This window comes from Crocodylus siamensis, chromosome 15, assembly GCF_052110815.1.
Source record: "Crocodylus siamensis isolate JL-2025a chromosome 15, ASM5211081v1, whole genome shotgun sequence".
NCBI classification, from domain to species: Eukaryota; Metazoa; Chordata; order Crocodylia; family Crocodylidae; genus Crocodylus; species Crocodylus siamensis.
In genome coordinates, this window is record NC_143409.1 from 23,080,501 (window position 1) to 23,096,401 (window position 15,901).

A 15,901-nucleotide genomic window follows, 5' to 3' on the forward strand; every position below is an offset into this window, starting at 1 on the left:
GGGAAATGCTTTACTCGACTTGGTGCTGGCCACAGGGGAGGACTCTGTTGTGGGGGATGTGCAGGTACAAGGTAACCTAGGGGGTAGCAATCTCCTGTTGATAGGATTCACTATCCAGAGTAAGGTAGGAAAAATAACTAGTAGGGCAGAAGTGCTAGACTTCTGGAAGGCCAATTTCAATGAGCTCAGGAGATCGTTTAGAGGGGGGCTGAGGGGTAAGAACATGGGGAGTTGGGAGTTTCTTAAGGGACTGATGCTGCAGGCGCAGAGGGGCATCATCCTTGTACATATAAAGGGAGGCAAACGAGCCAAGAAACCCTCTTGGCTGAGCAGGGAAATCTAGGAGAGCCTACAGGGGAAAAGAGAGGCTTACAGCAGGGAACAGCCACCAAGGAGGAGCACACCACTTGGCTGGCGCTTGCAGGGAAGCAGTGAGGAAGGCCACAGCAGAAATGGAACTCAGGCTGGCAACAAAGACTAAGGGTAACACAAAGTCCTTCTTTAAGTACATACGGAGCAAGAAGGCAGCACAGGTAACATAGAGCCGCTACAGGATGGACTAGGGCAACTCGTAAAAGATAGGATGGACAGAGCTGAACTCTTAAATGATTATTTCTTTGCATCTGTGTTCCTGGTCACGGATACAAACGCTCCTCCCAACAAGACTTCGGTCTGGCTTGAGAGAGATACCAATTCACCAATGGTTAGCGCTGGCCTGGTGAAGGGGCAGTTGGAGGGGCTGGACATATTCAAGTCAGCAGGCCCCGATGAGCTTCACCCAAGGGTACTAAAGAAATTGGCCAGCGTCATAGCAAGACCACTGGTGAAATCGTTTGAGTGCTCGTGGCACTCAGGACAGGTCCCAGAAGACTGGAAAAGGGCCAGTGTGGTCCATCCACATTGTCAAGAAGGGGAGGAAGGAGGACCCAGGAAATTATAGGCTGGTTAGCCTCAATTTTATTCTTTGCAAGACCTTAGAAAAAATCATAAAGGATCACATTTGTGGGGGGCTAACAGGTAATACAATGCTAAGAGGCAACCAACATGGGTTTATAGCAGGCAGATCCTGCCCAACTAGCCCAGTCTCTTTTTATGACCAGGTTGCAAAGTGCTTAGATGCAAGAGTAGAGGTAGAGATTATTTACTTGGATTTTAAAAAGGTCTTTGACACAATTTACTTGTAAGAATTGGGTGCAACACTAAGTGGCTGGGATGTGGATTTTTTCACAGGTGGGTGGAAAACTGGCTTATGGGATGCACAGAGTGGTGGTGGATGGGTCGGTTTCTACCTGGAGAGATGCGGGCAGTGATGTCCCACCAGGCTCTGTCCTTGGACCAGTGCTGTTCAGTATCTTCATCAGTGATGTGGACGAGGGTGTAGAAAGCACTCTGTCCAAATTTGCACATGACATGAAATTATGGGGTATAGTAAACACACCAGAGGGTAGGGAGTGAATTCAGGCAGATTTGGACAGACTGGGGAAGTGGGCAGAACAGAACAGGATGCAGTTTAACAAAGGTAAGTGTGAAGTGCTTTACCTGGGGAGAAAGAATCACCAATACACCTACAGACTGGAAAATACCATTCTAAGTAGCACAGCAGGGGAAAGGGATCTTGGGAGTCATAGTCGATGCAAAAATGAACATCAGTCACCAATGTGCTGAGGCAATAAGTAAGGCTAACCACACTCTGTCATGCAGTAGGTGCATCACAAGCAGGTCTATGGAGGTGATACTTCCCCTCTATGCAGCATTGGTGAGACTGCAGCTGGAGCACTGCATCCAGTTTTGGGCACTGCACTTCAAGAGGGATCTGGATAACCTGGAACGGGTTCAGAGGAGGGCCACTTGTATGGTTGCAAGCCTGAGGGTAAGATCCTATGAAGACAGATTGAAGGACCTGAATCTGCAAGAGAAGGCTTAGAGGTGATCTTGTGGCTGTCTACAAACTCATTGGGTGGGGTGGGGGTCAGCAGGGAATAGGGGATACTGTTTACCAGGGTTCCTCTCGGGGTTGCTAGAAACAACAACCATCAACTGATGAAGAGTAGGGTTAGATTGGACATCAGGAAGAAATTCTTTATGGTGTGAGTTGCCAAAATATGGAATGGGCTTCCAAGGGAGGTGGTGCTTTCCCCTACCTTGGAGGCGTTTAAAAGGAGATTAGACAAGCACCTGGCTGGGGTTACTTGACCCCTGTGCTCCTTTCTGCCCAGAGCAGGAGGTTGGATTTGATGATCTAATTGGTCCCTTCCGACCCTAGAAATCTATGAAATCTATATACACACACCCCACAGAGATAAAACTAACACCCTCTAAGGTTAATAGAAAAATTCCCAATGAGTTGGATAGTGCTATTGTGAAATTGCTGCATTTTTAAATTTACCATTTGCTGACAGGGCCTGTACACCATGCTCACCAGACCAGAGGCAATGGGAACTTGTAAACCTTATTAAGGGTTAACCTATCTGGAAAATAGGTGTGCTCAGGAAGTTCACTGAATTAGGAAAAAGTTAGCCTCCCAACTTTTTCTGCAGGGAGAGTTAAACAGAACAAAGGGACAGACACGATAAAGCTAGCATATAAAACAAGACTCACAGTACCACATAAGCAGCATTAGGTCAAAGGAAGAGTTGGCATACTTCCATAACAGAGAGGGGAGAGTAGCTTAACTGCAGGACCAAGGAAGATCAAAGCAAGCAGACTGACTTAGGGCAGAGATATACAAGCTTCATGTGTTGGACACAGCAAAGGATCAGACTACTTCAGAGCAGTGGGTAAATCAAGGCAAGGGACTACATTTTGGGTTTATTATTTTGTCTCGATTTGTGTATTTGTATCTAAGTGAAGAGTAACTAGCGTTATAATCCTGTGCAAAGTTTGTGTGTGCAGTGAGCGTGCCATATCTCCCACGTGCCACTGGAATATTAACCTGAAAACTCAATTGCCCACATGACTGAAGGGCATGGTGAAACTACTGACAGTCTGAGGGGACTAACACTGCTCTTAGGGGGATGAGGAGAGCTGGGCACATGGACAGCAGTGTCAGAGAGTTTTAGAGAAGAAACAATAATGTTGCAGCCTATTTAGGCCAACTGCCGCTCCCCCCCCCCCAAGAAAAAAGAAAAGAAGAAAAACCCACAACAAAAACAAAAACAGGAAACCCCCCAAAATGAGAGCATTTGGGCCTAGTACACAGGGTCCTAACACATCAACCTATAAGGGTCCAGCTTGTCTGCAATGGTCTCATATTTTACGTATTCACAAAAACCAAAAACAGAGTCTTAGAGTTGTATTTTTATTTGGACATTTTTTTCAGTGATAGCTAATAGGATACAGTGTTTATGATGCACACATTTACTAAGTACAACATCAGACACTACAACAGTTCAGAGCTTATGTCATTCTGATATTGTTTTGGTTTTCATCTATGTATTGTAGTCATATCTAGTGAAAACCTCTGTTTAAAGGCTTTATTATCAGATGTATTATCAGCATCTTAAAAAAAAAGACATAATTCTCTCTTTTTTGTATGGCATTTTTTAAATGTGTATTTTGAAATTTTAAATCTTAAATGAAATAGACCTTCATCCTTCAAATGCTGGTGTTTCTAAGTGGGGAATAAATGTTAATGGATATAAATCAACTTTCCACAAATGTAGTATACCTCTGTTCTCCTTTTCTGATCAAGTAGACTATATAATCACACTTAAATGAAGCAAAACATTTAAGTATTTCAAGTTTCATCCCAGATTAAAGTCTGGGTAGCAATTTGCTAAAATTTGACAGGAGCTTACGTCCTAAAAGTCTGACTAGACCTCAGTGAGGTAAATATTGTGCAACATCTTTAGGCTAGTTGTGTATTTCAAAGGGGACATTGACAAATTAACTTTTCCAGTATCCAACAGAATCTACCATACCGATAGATAATAAATTAAAATATAAAAGATATGTCCACATTAAAAGAGCATAACCATGATTCAAAGGAAAAGGAAAATTGTTAAAGGAGGCTTGTGTGTTAGTTCCCATGGTTATTTAGAGACCTTAAACCCAAGGTAAAAGATTTTTTTTTTTAATATAATACACCATCACTAAAATTCTTACTTCTGAAAAGTGCATGTAAAATACTGTTATGTAAAATATTAGATGATTTACCAAACACGCATCTATTTCAACTTAAAAACATTTTCCTTTAAAACATGTCAAGCAGCACACACTTTTAATGTGATATAAAAGTAACACCAGTTAAATCACTGAGTTTACGGATAATACCTATAAATAACAACTACTTTGTTAAGGAAACAAGATACAGTAAGGCTTTTTACAGGTAAACAGATTTTAAAAATAAACAAAAATACATTTTAGTCATAGTTTCATATGCTGAATGTTTGAATACTAGATATATATATTTATGATCTACAGTAAAAACATACTGTAATGCCAGTTTTCTTTCAATAGGTGTATAAAGATTTTATTTTTCCCTATTTCCTGGTTTTACACTGTTACTGGATGAGACTGATTTGTCATTACATAGTAACAAATATCTTTTGAAGTTTGAAACGTTAATACGACATGCCATTATGCTGTATTTGGGGATAACATACAGTACTGTTCATTTCAGAAATTAAACAACAAACATATTTGAGTGAAAAGCTTTTGGTTTACTTTGCATAAGCAAATAATTTAAATAATTTAGCAAAGAGCATCCAAAATATAAAGATGCTTCTTTTAAGGTTTCTGAATTTATCAGTAGTGAGCAATAAGCAAAAAGTGGCATGCTTTTAGGAAATAAAGACATATGTATTTCAAAATGGTACTGAAAAAAGGTCAAGCTTTCTTTATTACACATTTTATCAGCCACCATATATAAAGCTATATGTCTTTCTCAAGGAAAACACAACTGAAATTTACTGGTCTCCTTTACTGATAAAAAAAAAAATTCTTTAAGGTTGCAGGTAAACTGGTTAGTATCAGCACATTCTAACAGCGTACCTACAGGTTACTTCTCTATATTTCTGAAGAAGTTAATGTTAACATTAAACTTACTAATGTTTATAATACACTAGAAATATTGTACACAAATGGAGTAATGCTTTTTTCATATGTATATTGAACCATATGTCACTGACCATACCTTTTAAAATTCAGAATCAGAAAGTTAAGCAAGGCCTCCGACTTGTTGCTGCACATTTTGAAATTTGAATTCCACACTGGAGCAAGGTCTGAGACTTGGGGGGGGGGAGGGGGGGGGGACACGGACACGTTCTCTCTGACAGAAAGCACAGTACCAGAACAACTCATTTTGCCACTGCACTTTACATCTTTACAGTGGGGAGTGTCAAACTCATTCAGCTCTTCCAGGCCAGATCTGAACCTACTTCTGGTGGTTGAGTGAATGTTGGCGACAGTGGGGCAAGCAGTGCTGTGTCAGCTGAGGCAGCTACAGTGATTAACACTTGACCTGCCACTGCCAAAACACATCCCCAGCAGGGCTCTGTATCCAGGATTTTGGCAGAGGGTCTCACCCCTGCTCACCCTGCCCCACAAATTCCTGGCCCTTCCAGGAGCCCAAGCTGTATCTCTGACACCACAGAATACTTTACAGAATACTTTATGGAACCTGTTAAAACTATTTTTCATGCATGCACTATATGGACAGACACAGAAGCTTAGTTTTCAAAAAATTTCTCTCTCAGTCATTCAGTGTTTGGTGTGTGTTTTTGATAGCCAGTATATCCATAAAGTAATGTGTTGGACTACTCAAGGAATTCTCAATCAAAAAATGTCTCCTTTCAATTCTAAGTATTTGAGATGATATGTCAAAAAAGGCAATGAAAAAATGGATGATGATATTGAAAATACAACACTGACACTTCAGGGGACTAAAAACGAACACAGGAAAAACTTGACAAACTACAAAATCTAAATAAATACTAAAAAAATGATTGACGTTTGATCATTTTGCCTCAAGACACTGAATATTTTTAGTAAACTACTTTTAAGAAAAGATAGCTTTAAAGTAAACTATCGTATAACTTCCAGTGTGCTACTTGTGCTTAGTCACCATTTTTCTTTACAGATGATTTCTTGACACTTGCATAAATCCAGTTAAAAGAAAGGATTGCACTGGACTGTAAACAAAGTCAATAATAAAAAAATGAAGTTTCATAATATTTAGTGCCTAAAAGGATACTGTCGTACATTTAAAAGAACACAATATGCAGCAGCAATTTAATAGGCTTAGTAAACCACTGTACTAACAAATGAACACCTATGTTATACCATATAGTAAGCTGAAAGACTTTTTAAACACTCCATAATTTGTCATAGTGACAAAAATAAGGAAGCCAATTAACAAATTATTTTATATTCCCAGTTTTTGATGATCCCCATTCCAGTTTTGATGATTTAAAGATAACAGATTCTCAGTGACTATGTATTCTACTACAAAATGCCTTACTTAAGTCCTCTATTTATAGCATTATGACTGTCCTTATCAGTCCTCACCTATGAGTAGGTCATGAATGGATTTTAATTTACACTATTTAAATATGTTACTAAAGATCTAAAAATGTCTCTATGCAGCTGAAGACACAATTTTTGCCCAAGACCTATATGCATATTCTGGAAACATAACAAACAATATGTCTGCATAAAAACAATAACTGATGCAAATAAACACTTTCTATCAGCTTTTTTGCTGCAGTACAGTTTCATAGTTTTCCAGCTGCCCAATACTAAAGGCCTAGGCATATACATATTGCTCTTTCAAAAAATGTGTTTTCAGTGGCTCACTATGTTTTAATGGATTAAGATTTCAGACTCAATGTCAACAGCTGACAGTGCATCTTTAGGTTCAGACACGCAAGATGAATCCTAAACCCAAGCTGGCTGGAATTTGAATGGTTTCTAATGCAAGAGAGGATGGGTTAAATGGAAAAGTAACAGGAAAAATATGTTTAGCATCCATTAGCAACTGAGGTGAGTCTTTTCTGTCTCGTAAACGCATCTAAAAGGAAAAGAAATAGACAGAGTTATTATTTGACCTCTTGGAGAAAGCAAATTAAAAATAATCATGCTGAAACTAAGTAGCTTTATATATATATGTAGATACATATAGATATAAAAAACTGCTCTTTGTAACTGGAACATAAAAGTGCCATTGAGTCAGACTAATAGTCCATCTAACTCACTACTCTGTAGATGCTTTAGCAGGAGAGCATATGAATGGGTATATATATGCAACATGGATCAGCAACTTTTTGCTGGCATGAGCCAAAACTGACCATCGTTGCAGACCACAAGTCTTTGCCCTTCCTGCCCACTCCTAGAAACCAGCTGTCTATATAGAACTTTGCTTCAGATTCCCACTCCTCTGTAGTGAGGAGAAGCCCAGATGCAGCAGAGCAGCAGGCTCCACAGTACACGGGGGCACTGCAGAGGACGCAGCTCTCTGCCAACCTATCCCTCTGTTGGAGTGCACCTCTGCAGGCTTGATCAAACACCTTCCTGGGTTCCTGGGTTAGGGAAGTTGGACGAAACATCCCAGCCTGTTCCGTTTCCTCACTATTAATGGACCCATGATCTATGAATTGGTCTAGTGCCTTTTTGAACCTGGCTATATTATCTGCCTCTACAACCTCCTGTGGCAACAAGTTCCATAAATTAACTGCACACTGCATATGGAACAGTGTTATTTCATTTGCAGTTACCACTACTCTGCCAACCTTAAATATTTTTTTGAGAAAGCAAATAGTAAAGAGAAACACAAGTTCTTGAAGAAGGTTGATTTTCGCTGAATCTTCTCATGATAAATACTATTATGAAAAACACAGATCGTATACATTTGGCGACTTGATATGGACCCTTTGAAACAGTTGTACCCACAAGCTAATGTGGGCTTTGAGTAGCTTGTGGCCAGTATATTTTTACTTTAGATTTTTTAGATTAACATTTAGATTTTTTTGAAGAAGGTGGCAAAGAACTTGTCCAGGAAACGTTAATTGAACTACTTATAGGGCAAACAACATGATTTTGTTTCATTTCAGTTATTTGGTTAGTCTCCTCTTTTATGCTAAAAATGCCATTATATTCTCAGCAAACCCAGAAAGACCACTTAATTTTTAAAATTGCTTTTTAAATTGCCCACCCTTTGAAGTTATAAAATGCTGCAGTCAGTATTTTCTTTCTTGTTAGCTCTTTCCAAAAAGAACCACATTTAAAGCTTTGACATGACTGGCTCAATTTTTTAAGTCTTCTCAAATTGACTTCTTGTGTGAATACATCTTGAAGAAATAGACTTTAAATTTCAGCACTTCCACACAATAAAATGTTAATACTTGACAAGTGGGAATTACTGGAGTGTGCACGTGCAAAATTACACAAGAACAAAAGGAAATAATTTGAAAATCAGGCATAATTAATTCATTTTAAAAAGTATAGAAAAAGTGATGGAAGCAGCAATAAAATATTTCAGTTCATTTAAATCTGCAAATAGCAATCAAAATTGTGACTGCTTAAAAAAATCCCATAACTGGTTTAACTTTTAGGTTAGAAGAAAAAGAAATGCAACTAATAAGCCTGCTTTACTTAGAATAGATTACTGAACTTTATGGCATAACCCATTTTGGTTCACAATCTTGTAGAACTATCTGAACAATTTATGGTAAAAAAAATATGGTCTTACCTGTATCGTACGTATAAATGATACCAAGACTCTTTCTTCAAACTCATTAACTGGAGTATACAAATTCAGAACTTTTACAATCTGCAAAAAAAGTAACAGTTCTTGATTCAGTCTATGGAACTACACATCCTGTTTCTAACAACATTTAAAAATAATTACCTTTCAATAGGAGTTGTTTACAATTATTGCAATTTATTTTATATATTTATTATACATTCTTTTAGGTTATTTATTTTAGCTTACTTATTTATTAGATTTATATGCTGTCCTCCCCAGAAAAGGCTTAGGGCAATTTACAATAAAAAAACAAGGAAAATTATAATAAACAGATGTTATGACATAAAAAGTTTAAGACTCAGATTGCCTCCTTTGACTGTGCGCTTTCTTGAGCAGGAACCACTGTTCTTCATGTTTGTATGGAAAAAGTGCTCAGCACACTGCATAAACTGCCAGATAATACAATAAATAAAGAATAAGTAAATAAATGTTATTTTATGCCCACTAAAAATTAATAGTTTTGATACTTCCTTTACTGAATTTTGGTCCAAGACTTAGGACTCCACCCTGCTCCTGTGAAAAAGGGTAAAAACCTGCCAGTGCTTTCAAAGTGAGCAAGTTTCTGTCCCAAATGTAGGACTAAGTCCCAAAATCAAGAAAAGGGACTTCAGCAAAAATAGTTAAAATGATAGGACATAAATGTATTTAGCCCAAACACAATTCTCTGTAACTTTTTTCACATGATTCTCCTTAGAATTTTTGAAAGTAGAATTTTTCCCTATAATGCAAAACCAGCAGTATTTCTGCATTTCTGATCAGAGTTCAGCAGTTCAATGGCATGTGGTAACACAGTGGATTTGCATCTCTTTCTTGCTGCCTCTATATTGTCAGAATCAAACCCTGAGTAACATGGGTTTTGCACAGATTTTCATTAGGGATATGACTTTTTTAAAATTAGGTATTGTACACGTGTAACTATTTTAAGAGGCGAGAATGCACACACATCGTATTCTGAACATTGGACAATCATTGTGATCTGCTTTTTCCTCCAGGTGGAACTTATTACAAATGCTAGCCTCGAGAGAGACAATTCCCTCTTTTCCTCCTTCTTAATTATGCTATTTACAACAATAAGAGACTAAATATTCAATCCACATGTGATGGGAGCACAAGTAGACCTACAAGATGCACAGCTTTGGGGCACATTCTAATGTAGCAGCTGACTAGATGTTTGAGCGTTGGATTACCTGTGCAGTAGTCAGAGCATTGCACATTGAACAGATAGCTTCTGCATCTTCATCTGTTTTCTTTTTCACCTGCAACAACTGTGCAGCCTGGATGAGAGGCTCCAGTGTTTCTTTAGCCCCACTATTCATCAAATTTTTGTCACGCAGCCATTCTTCAAGTTGACTCACATTGTACCTGTTAAAAGTGAAAACCTTTTAGACTTGTAAAGTCTGACCAAATCAAAGAGCTTATATTTTGTTTCACTAATGAATATTCTTTGTTGCTGTTATGCACTTCTCTCATACAGGGCAACTCTTAATTTCCCTCAATTTTATTTTCATGATTAATTTTTCCAAGACAGGAAATTTTTCCTTAATCAAAAGGATCAATGTGCATGGACAGAAGAGCAGGATTTTGCCTCTATAAATGTAGGCCAAGATTTTTAAAGCACTTAGGGGATTTGGATGCTCAGTTATCAGAAAACAACTATGCAAACAGTATGCAAATAAAGAATTGAACAACAGACATCAAATTCTACAAAAAAATAACCCGGGGGAACAACAGTTGGTCTGACCACAGTGTCCATCTTCTGAGCTACAAACCCTGAAGGAATCTGCTTGAACAGTGAATCTTATTTGCCATTCCCCCTAGCTTTGCAATAGCTATCTGTGGTCTATCTGAGTTGGTGTGCTGATGCTTACTTGTAGGATGAAAGGGAAATAATGTTGCTCTCTGCCCATTTCCCACCTATGCAAGCCTTGCTTGCATAGCCAAGAATTGTACTTATATTAAATAATGATTCTTGATTAACAAGATATTGAGAGCAGGAAACCTTCAAAACCAATGTAGGAGAGTCCAACATGCTTTTCTTTGAGATGGAATAAATGTTAAAAGTACAACTGTTACTAAACAACTATGTGGAATTCAAGGACTTCATGGCAATTCAATGACTTACCGTATCTGCATTCCTTTGCTCCAGGAACACATGTCCTTGCGCAGGAGAAGGTTATTCAGGGTCACAGCCCCAACAATATAAAACATCTGCTTGACTACCTGCTTGATCAACTCTGGATCCATTCCATGCTGACACATCACTGAGTGGAAGGTATTCAGCTGGCGAATGATAGAGTCCAATGTGTAGGTCCCTTCATCAGCAATGCTGGATGTTCTCTTTCGCAGCCCTGTTGGCTTCACCCCTGAGACCCCTTGAATAGTTTCATGCTCCAGCATCCCTGAAACTATATTTGATTTATGATATTATTACTAAAGTTGAAAAATGCCTAAAAGTAGACATGTTACAAAACAATTCTACTAGTTAATATATGTGCAGTGAGTAGATGGAGTTTATTACTGGACATTATATCATATTGATCCAGCATTGTGTTAATGACCCTATTTATTTATTTATTTATTTATTTAACAGAATCTAAGCTTCCAATGAGAAAAGGGTCACTACCTCTATAATAAAAAGAGGGCCTGATTGGGGCTCGCCAAAGCACTGTTTTCCTGAGTTTTTAATCAAATAAGCAACAGCTACGTGGGCCCAACTAATCTAAATGATATATTGTCATGTACATGTCAATAGCGTCTTAAAAGGAATATACTTTACATTTAATTGATTTTATTCCGAGGTCCACAGTAAATAATTTTCATTTAAAAATCTCTGTGAAATCAAGAATATATACACTTACATTCAGGGCTGGCCTTGAATCACCATCAAGGCCTTGGTTCAATCATCTTGAATCACCATCAAGGCCAATCAGGGTTGGCCTTGAATCACCATCAACCATCCAGTGACACGTGAGCTGCCATTCCCTATCTATAACTTATTATTTACACTATAGCAGTCCATTTTTGTGCTTCTCATTGGTGAAGCACAGCCATTCTAGTGATCAATACATAGATTGCTTGTCTTTCCTTCTGGACACACTTCTTCCCAAGAGCAGGAGAGAGAGGAGGAAGAGAGAGTGGGGTCCAGACTAGAATTCAAAAACAGAGATTGTGGGGTCTTGTTGGCAGACTTGTTTTGGACTCCTCTCTCTTCTTCCTCTCCTCTCTGCACAGCCAGCTAAGTTCCAAACATATCAGAAAGGGACAGGGTAGGAGGTGTTGCACAGCAGACTCAATCTCATATTTGGAAGTGAAACTTCCAGAGTAAAGCTGGACTGCTCCTCAGACAGGGGTGGGCAAAATTCAATCTGGCCCGCGGGGCCCCTAAAAAAATTTAGAAAATTAATGTTTATCTGCCCTGGGCTGCCTGTCATGTGGCCCTTGATGGCTTGCCAAAACTCAGTAAGCGGCCCTCTGCCCAAAATAACTGCCCGCCCCTGTACTAGGAGTTGATCTAAGGGGTTTGCAGTATAGGTTTTTGGCAGGTACAGGCTTTAGTGCAACCCTAATCATCAATGCAGACATACCCTCAATGTCATTATAAGTATTTCACATATATATATAAAAAAAGTGGGTCAGGTGGAGGAGCTCCTTACCACTGCAAGTCCCGTGCCATCATGGGGAAGCCTCCCCCACCCGCCTGGCAGCTGCCAGGGTAGCATCATGGAGTTGTGCCCCTTGCTGATGCCGAGTGGGCAGGGGGTGTTTCGACATGGCAGCGCAGGGCTCTCAATGGCACAAGCTTCCCCACCTAGTTCCACTCTGCCCTGCCACTCTGGATCCCACCCACTGGGATATTGCTATATTGATATACCAATTGAACACAATGTTGTATTGATATATTTACAATTTTACAGCCATCCGGAAGCCTACCGGTGCCTCAATCACTGTAAAAAAAAAAAATTCTAAGTACCTATAAATTTTGGCATTTGATTTTGGGTTTTTTATCATAGAAAAATCAGAGCTCCCCCTTGACTCACCAGGACGCAGGTCCAGGCCCCTCACTCCCCAGCCCTGTTTGTGCCTCTCATTTCCCAACCACAGCCTCCCCAGCCCTGCTGGTGCCCCTCACTCCCCACCCAAAGCATCCTGACCCCGCCGCCCTCCCTCCAGCCCTGCTGGTGGAGGCCCCCAGCTGCCAGGACTATGAGGCCAGGGACCCATGTCTGCAGCGCCCTGCAGCATCTCTCGAGCCCTGGTTGCTTCCTGTGGGAGTCAGCAGCTGCTGCAGGGGAGTGGAGCACAGAGCCTTGTGGGTGGCATGGCCAGAGTGGAGCTCATGAGGGTGCAGGGGCCTGCCTGCTGCAGGCTCAGGGCTCCCTGCCCTGTGGCCCTCCTCCTGGGGCCTCTGCAGCCCAGTGGGTGGGATCCAGAGTGGCAGGGCAGAGCAGGGCTCCACCAGTGGGAGCCCTATGCTGCCATGCCAAAGCGCCCCTGCCCGCCTGGCAGCAGCAAGGGACACAACTCCATGCTGCTGCCCTAGCAGCTGCCACGCGGGCTGGGGACGCCTCCCCATGATGGCACGGGGCTTGCAGTGGCAAGGAGCTCCTCCACCTGGCCCTGCCATGCTGGATCCCACCAGCTAGGCTGCAGAGGCCCCAGGGAAAGGTAGTAGGGTGGGAAGCCTAAGCCCACAGCAGCCAATCTGTATCCACCCCTGCCCTGTGCACAGATCTGGGGGGCACGTGCCCCCCTGGAAGTGCATACAGGAGCAGGAAGCCAGCCTCCCCCCTCTCCCCCACTCCAGACAAGCTGCCCATGGCCCCATCCCGCTCCCTACTGGGATCCTACAGCCATGAATTCTGGCCCCAAGCACTGCCCAGCTGGGCAGCAGTCCCAGCCCTGCCCAACTCCCTCCCTCCCTCCATCTGTCCTTCGCTTCCTCTCTATGGGGGTCTCAATCCCCCTCCCCCCTCTTACCAGACTTACCTGTGGGAGCTGCTCTCCGGGCTGCCTGGTGGCCATGTGCACGTGTGAGCATGCACACACACAGTGCCCCCAGCCCGACTGCCCTCCTCCTGCTCCTTCCAGCTCCTTGCAGGCTGGAACTCTGCCAGCCTGCAGAGAGTTTGTTGCATAAGTGGAAAATCTGCATGTTTCTCCATTAAAATGAAAAATCCATGCTTTTCTTGGTTAAAAGGGGAAATCCAGTTTTTTCCATGGGAAATGGAATACCTGAATCCCTGTTTATGAGGTACATCCACCTATTCTGTCACCGTCAAAGGAAATAGGATAGTTATGCTTTTCCTCTTACCTGATTTCTTCTTCTCTGCAGTGCTTGTCACCTACAAACAGTACTGAAGGGCTCTTTAATATAAAATTGTACCACGTAAAATTTCATACAGTACCGTTCTCATTGCTAAAAAAGCCAAAAACGTCGCTTGATTATCCCAGTTGCAAATTTAGAGGAATTGTCTTACCAATCATTGGTTGCAGAATATTTTCCAACACTCTGACAAGCTGCTGGTAGATCTGAATTGCCAAGTCACTCAGCACTTGTCTGTATTCAGCCAGGTCAAAATTGGTGAGGCAGTGTTCATTCTGACGAGGTGTATTATTCTTCATAAACCCCTGAATTCACAATACAACGGGAGCAAATGCATTTATATTATATTTTATATAAAAGTAGTATTTATATTTTAATCACACTATGGGCAAATAATACTTTTTTGAAAAAGATACTTACAGCTTCCCTAAGATCCCTTAACACACTTAATCTGAAAGTTGTTTTTTCCCCTCACACTTAGCACTGGGACATGGATTTTGGGTGTCTCTTGCATGATGTCTGTCTTCTGCCCTGAAACTTCAAGAATCTTATGGAGGATCTGGCTCTGCCCGCTTTTTGGCAGGTGAGGTATTTCTCCCACTCAAACTCAGAGAATTAAGGTGGCCCATTCTGGCCAGAATCCCTCCTATAATGCCCAGATAAATTTGTAGGATGTAATAAGATAGGCAGAACTTGGTTAACATATTTGAAATCTGTCAATCACAGCAGAATTAAGGGTTATATATCCCTTTACAGGGAATGCCACAACTTTTTAAACTTCAAAAATTGTAGTGAGAATCTTTATTTTGTGTAATCTGAAAATGGAGACCTGCAGCAACCCAGTGCCCTTCGTTGTGATGCTAGATCATGATGTAGATCGGTAGCACCACCTACTGACTTGTTATCATTACTGTCAAAAAAATCTGGAAGTTAGCCTAGATGTGCCAGCTTTGAGATCTAATGAGAACACATACTGGAGCTGTGTTTGTGATGGGGAAAAGTATAAAGGATTGATAACTGTCCTGTGGACACTGTACAATCCCATTCTGGTCTATAAATCCCTGTACTATGCTACCCTGTGCCTCTCTTGATCAGCTTTGAACAATCAAACAATGCAATAGCTTTGTGACCTCACTTCATACTTTCAACAGTTATCAAGCCAAGACGCATCAGAATCCAGGTTATTGGAGCTGAAAATTTAGTGCCCTTATAAGAGCTGCACCCATTTTAACAAAAGAGTGAATTAAAGGGAAAGATTTAAAGTGCAGCATATAGTAATATATATTTTTAAAAGGAGTTACTTGCCTCTTCTCCACTATACTGCTTCAAACAGTGCAAAAATCGGCAGGTGTTAGACAGCCAGAAGGAAACTGTTTCAAAGTCATCCCCCCTTTTCTGAGGGCAAAAACAAACACATTTGAATTCAGATTGATAGGCCAAGTTAAAAAAGAAAATTGTACCAAGAACAGAAATAAAAATAAATATCATAGATCTATTTTGTCCTGCTAGCTGTATCAGTACAGCAATGACAAGGCTAGTTTTAATTTTTCAGCAACATTATTTGAAAGATCTTTTTTAAAGAAGCCATTTAATTAAAATAGACCTCCATTGTTTGTTACACTCGTAGAGCTCCAAATATTATTTCCCCTCCCCGTTTTATCTGTTTATATTCTTAGACATTTTTCTCCCACAGCATGAACTAAGCTGCAATCAAAGTGACTGTTTTTATTATGCACTTTATTGTATGAAAACATCTTTTGTCATGTGACAGCATTACCAGGGTTAGTACAACCAAATACAGGCAGCAGAAATAATGGAAAACAATGCAGAATTTT

General features: G+C 40.5%; 1 protein-coding gene across 3 annotated transcripts in view; it reads right to left on the reverse strand.

The window, feature by feature from the left end:
- Positions 1-6,386: 6,386 nt before the first annotated feature.
- The window catches only part of MYO5A (myosin VA), a 188,358-nt gene continuing 178,843 nt past the window's right edge, over positions 6,387-15,901 (reverse strand). For all 3 annotated transcript variants that reach the window (XM_090029364.1, XM_090029362.1, XM_090029363.1), the window contains 6 exons: positions 15,372-15,461; positions 14,221-14,371; positions 10,866-11,148; positions 9,931-10,105; positions 8,687-8,767; positions 6,387-7,009 (listed from right to left, as the gene is read on the reverse strand). In XM_090029364.1, coding sequence (XP_089885490.1) covers positions 6,857-7,009; positions 8,687-8,767; positions 9,931-10,105; positions 10,866-11,148; positions 14,221-14,371; positions 15,372-15,461 — 933 coding nt within the window. In that variant the 3' untranslated portion in view covers positions 6,387-6,856. The remainder of the gene's footprint in view (positions 7,010-8,686; positions 8,768-9,930; positions 10,106-10,865; positions 11,149-14,220; positions 14,372-15,371; positions 15,462-15,901) is intronic.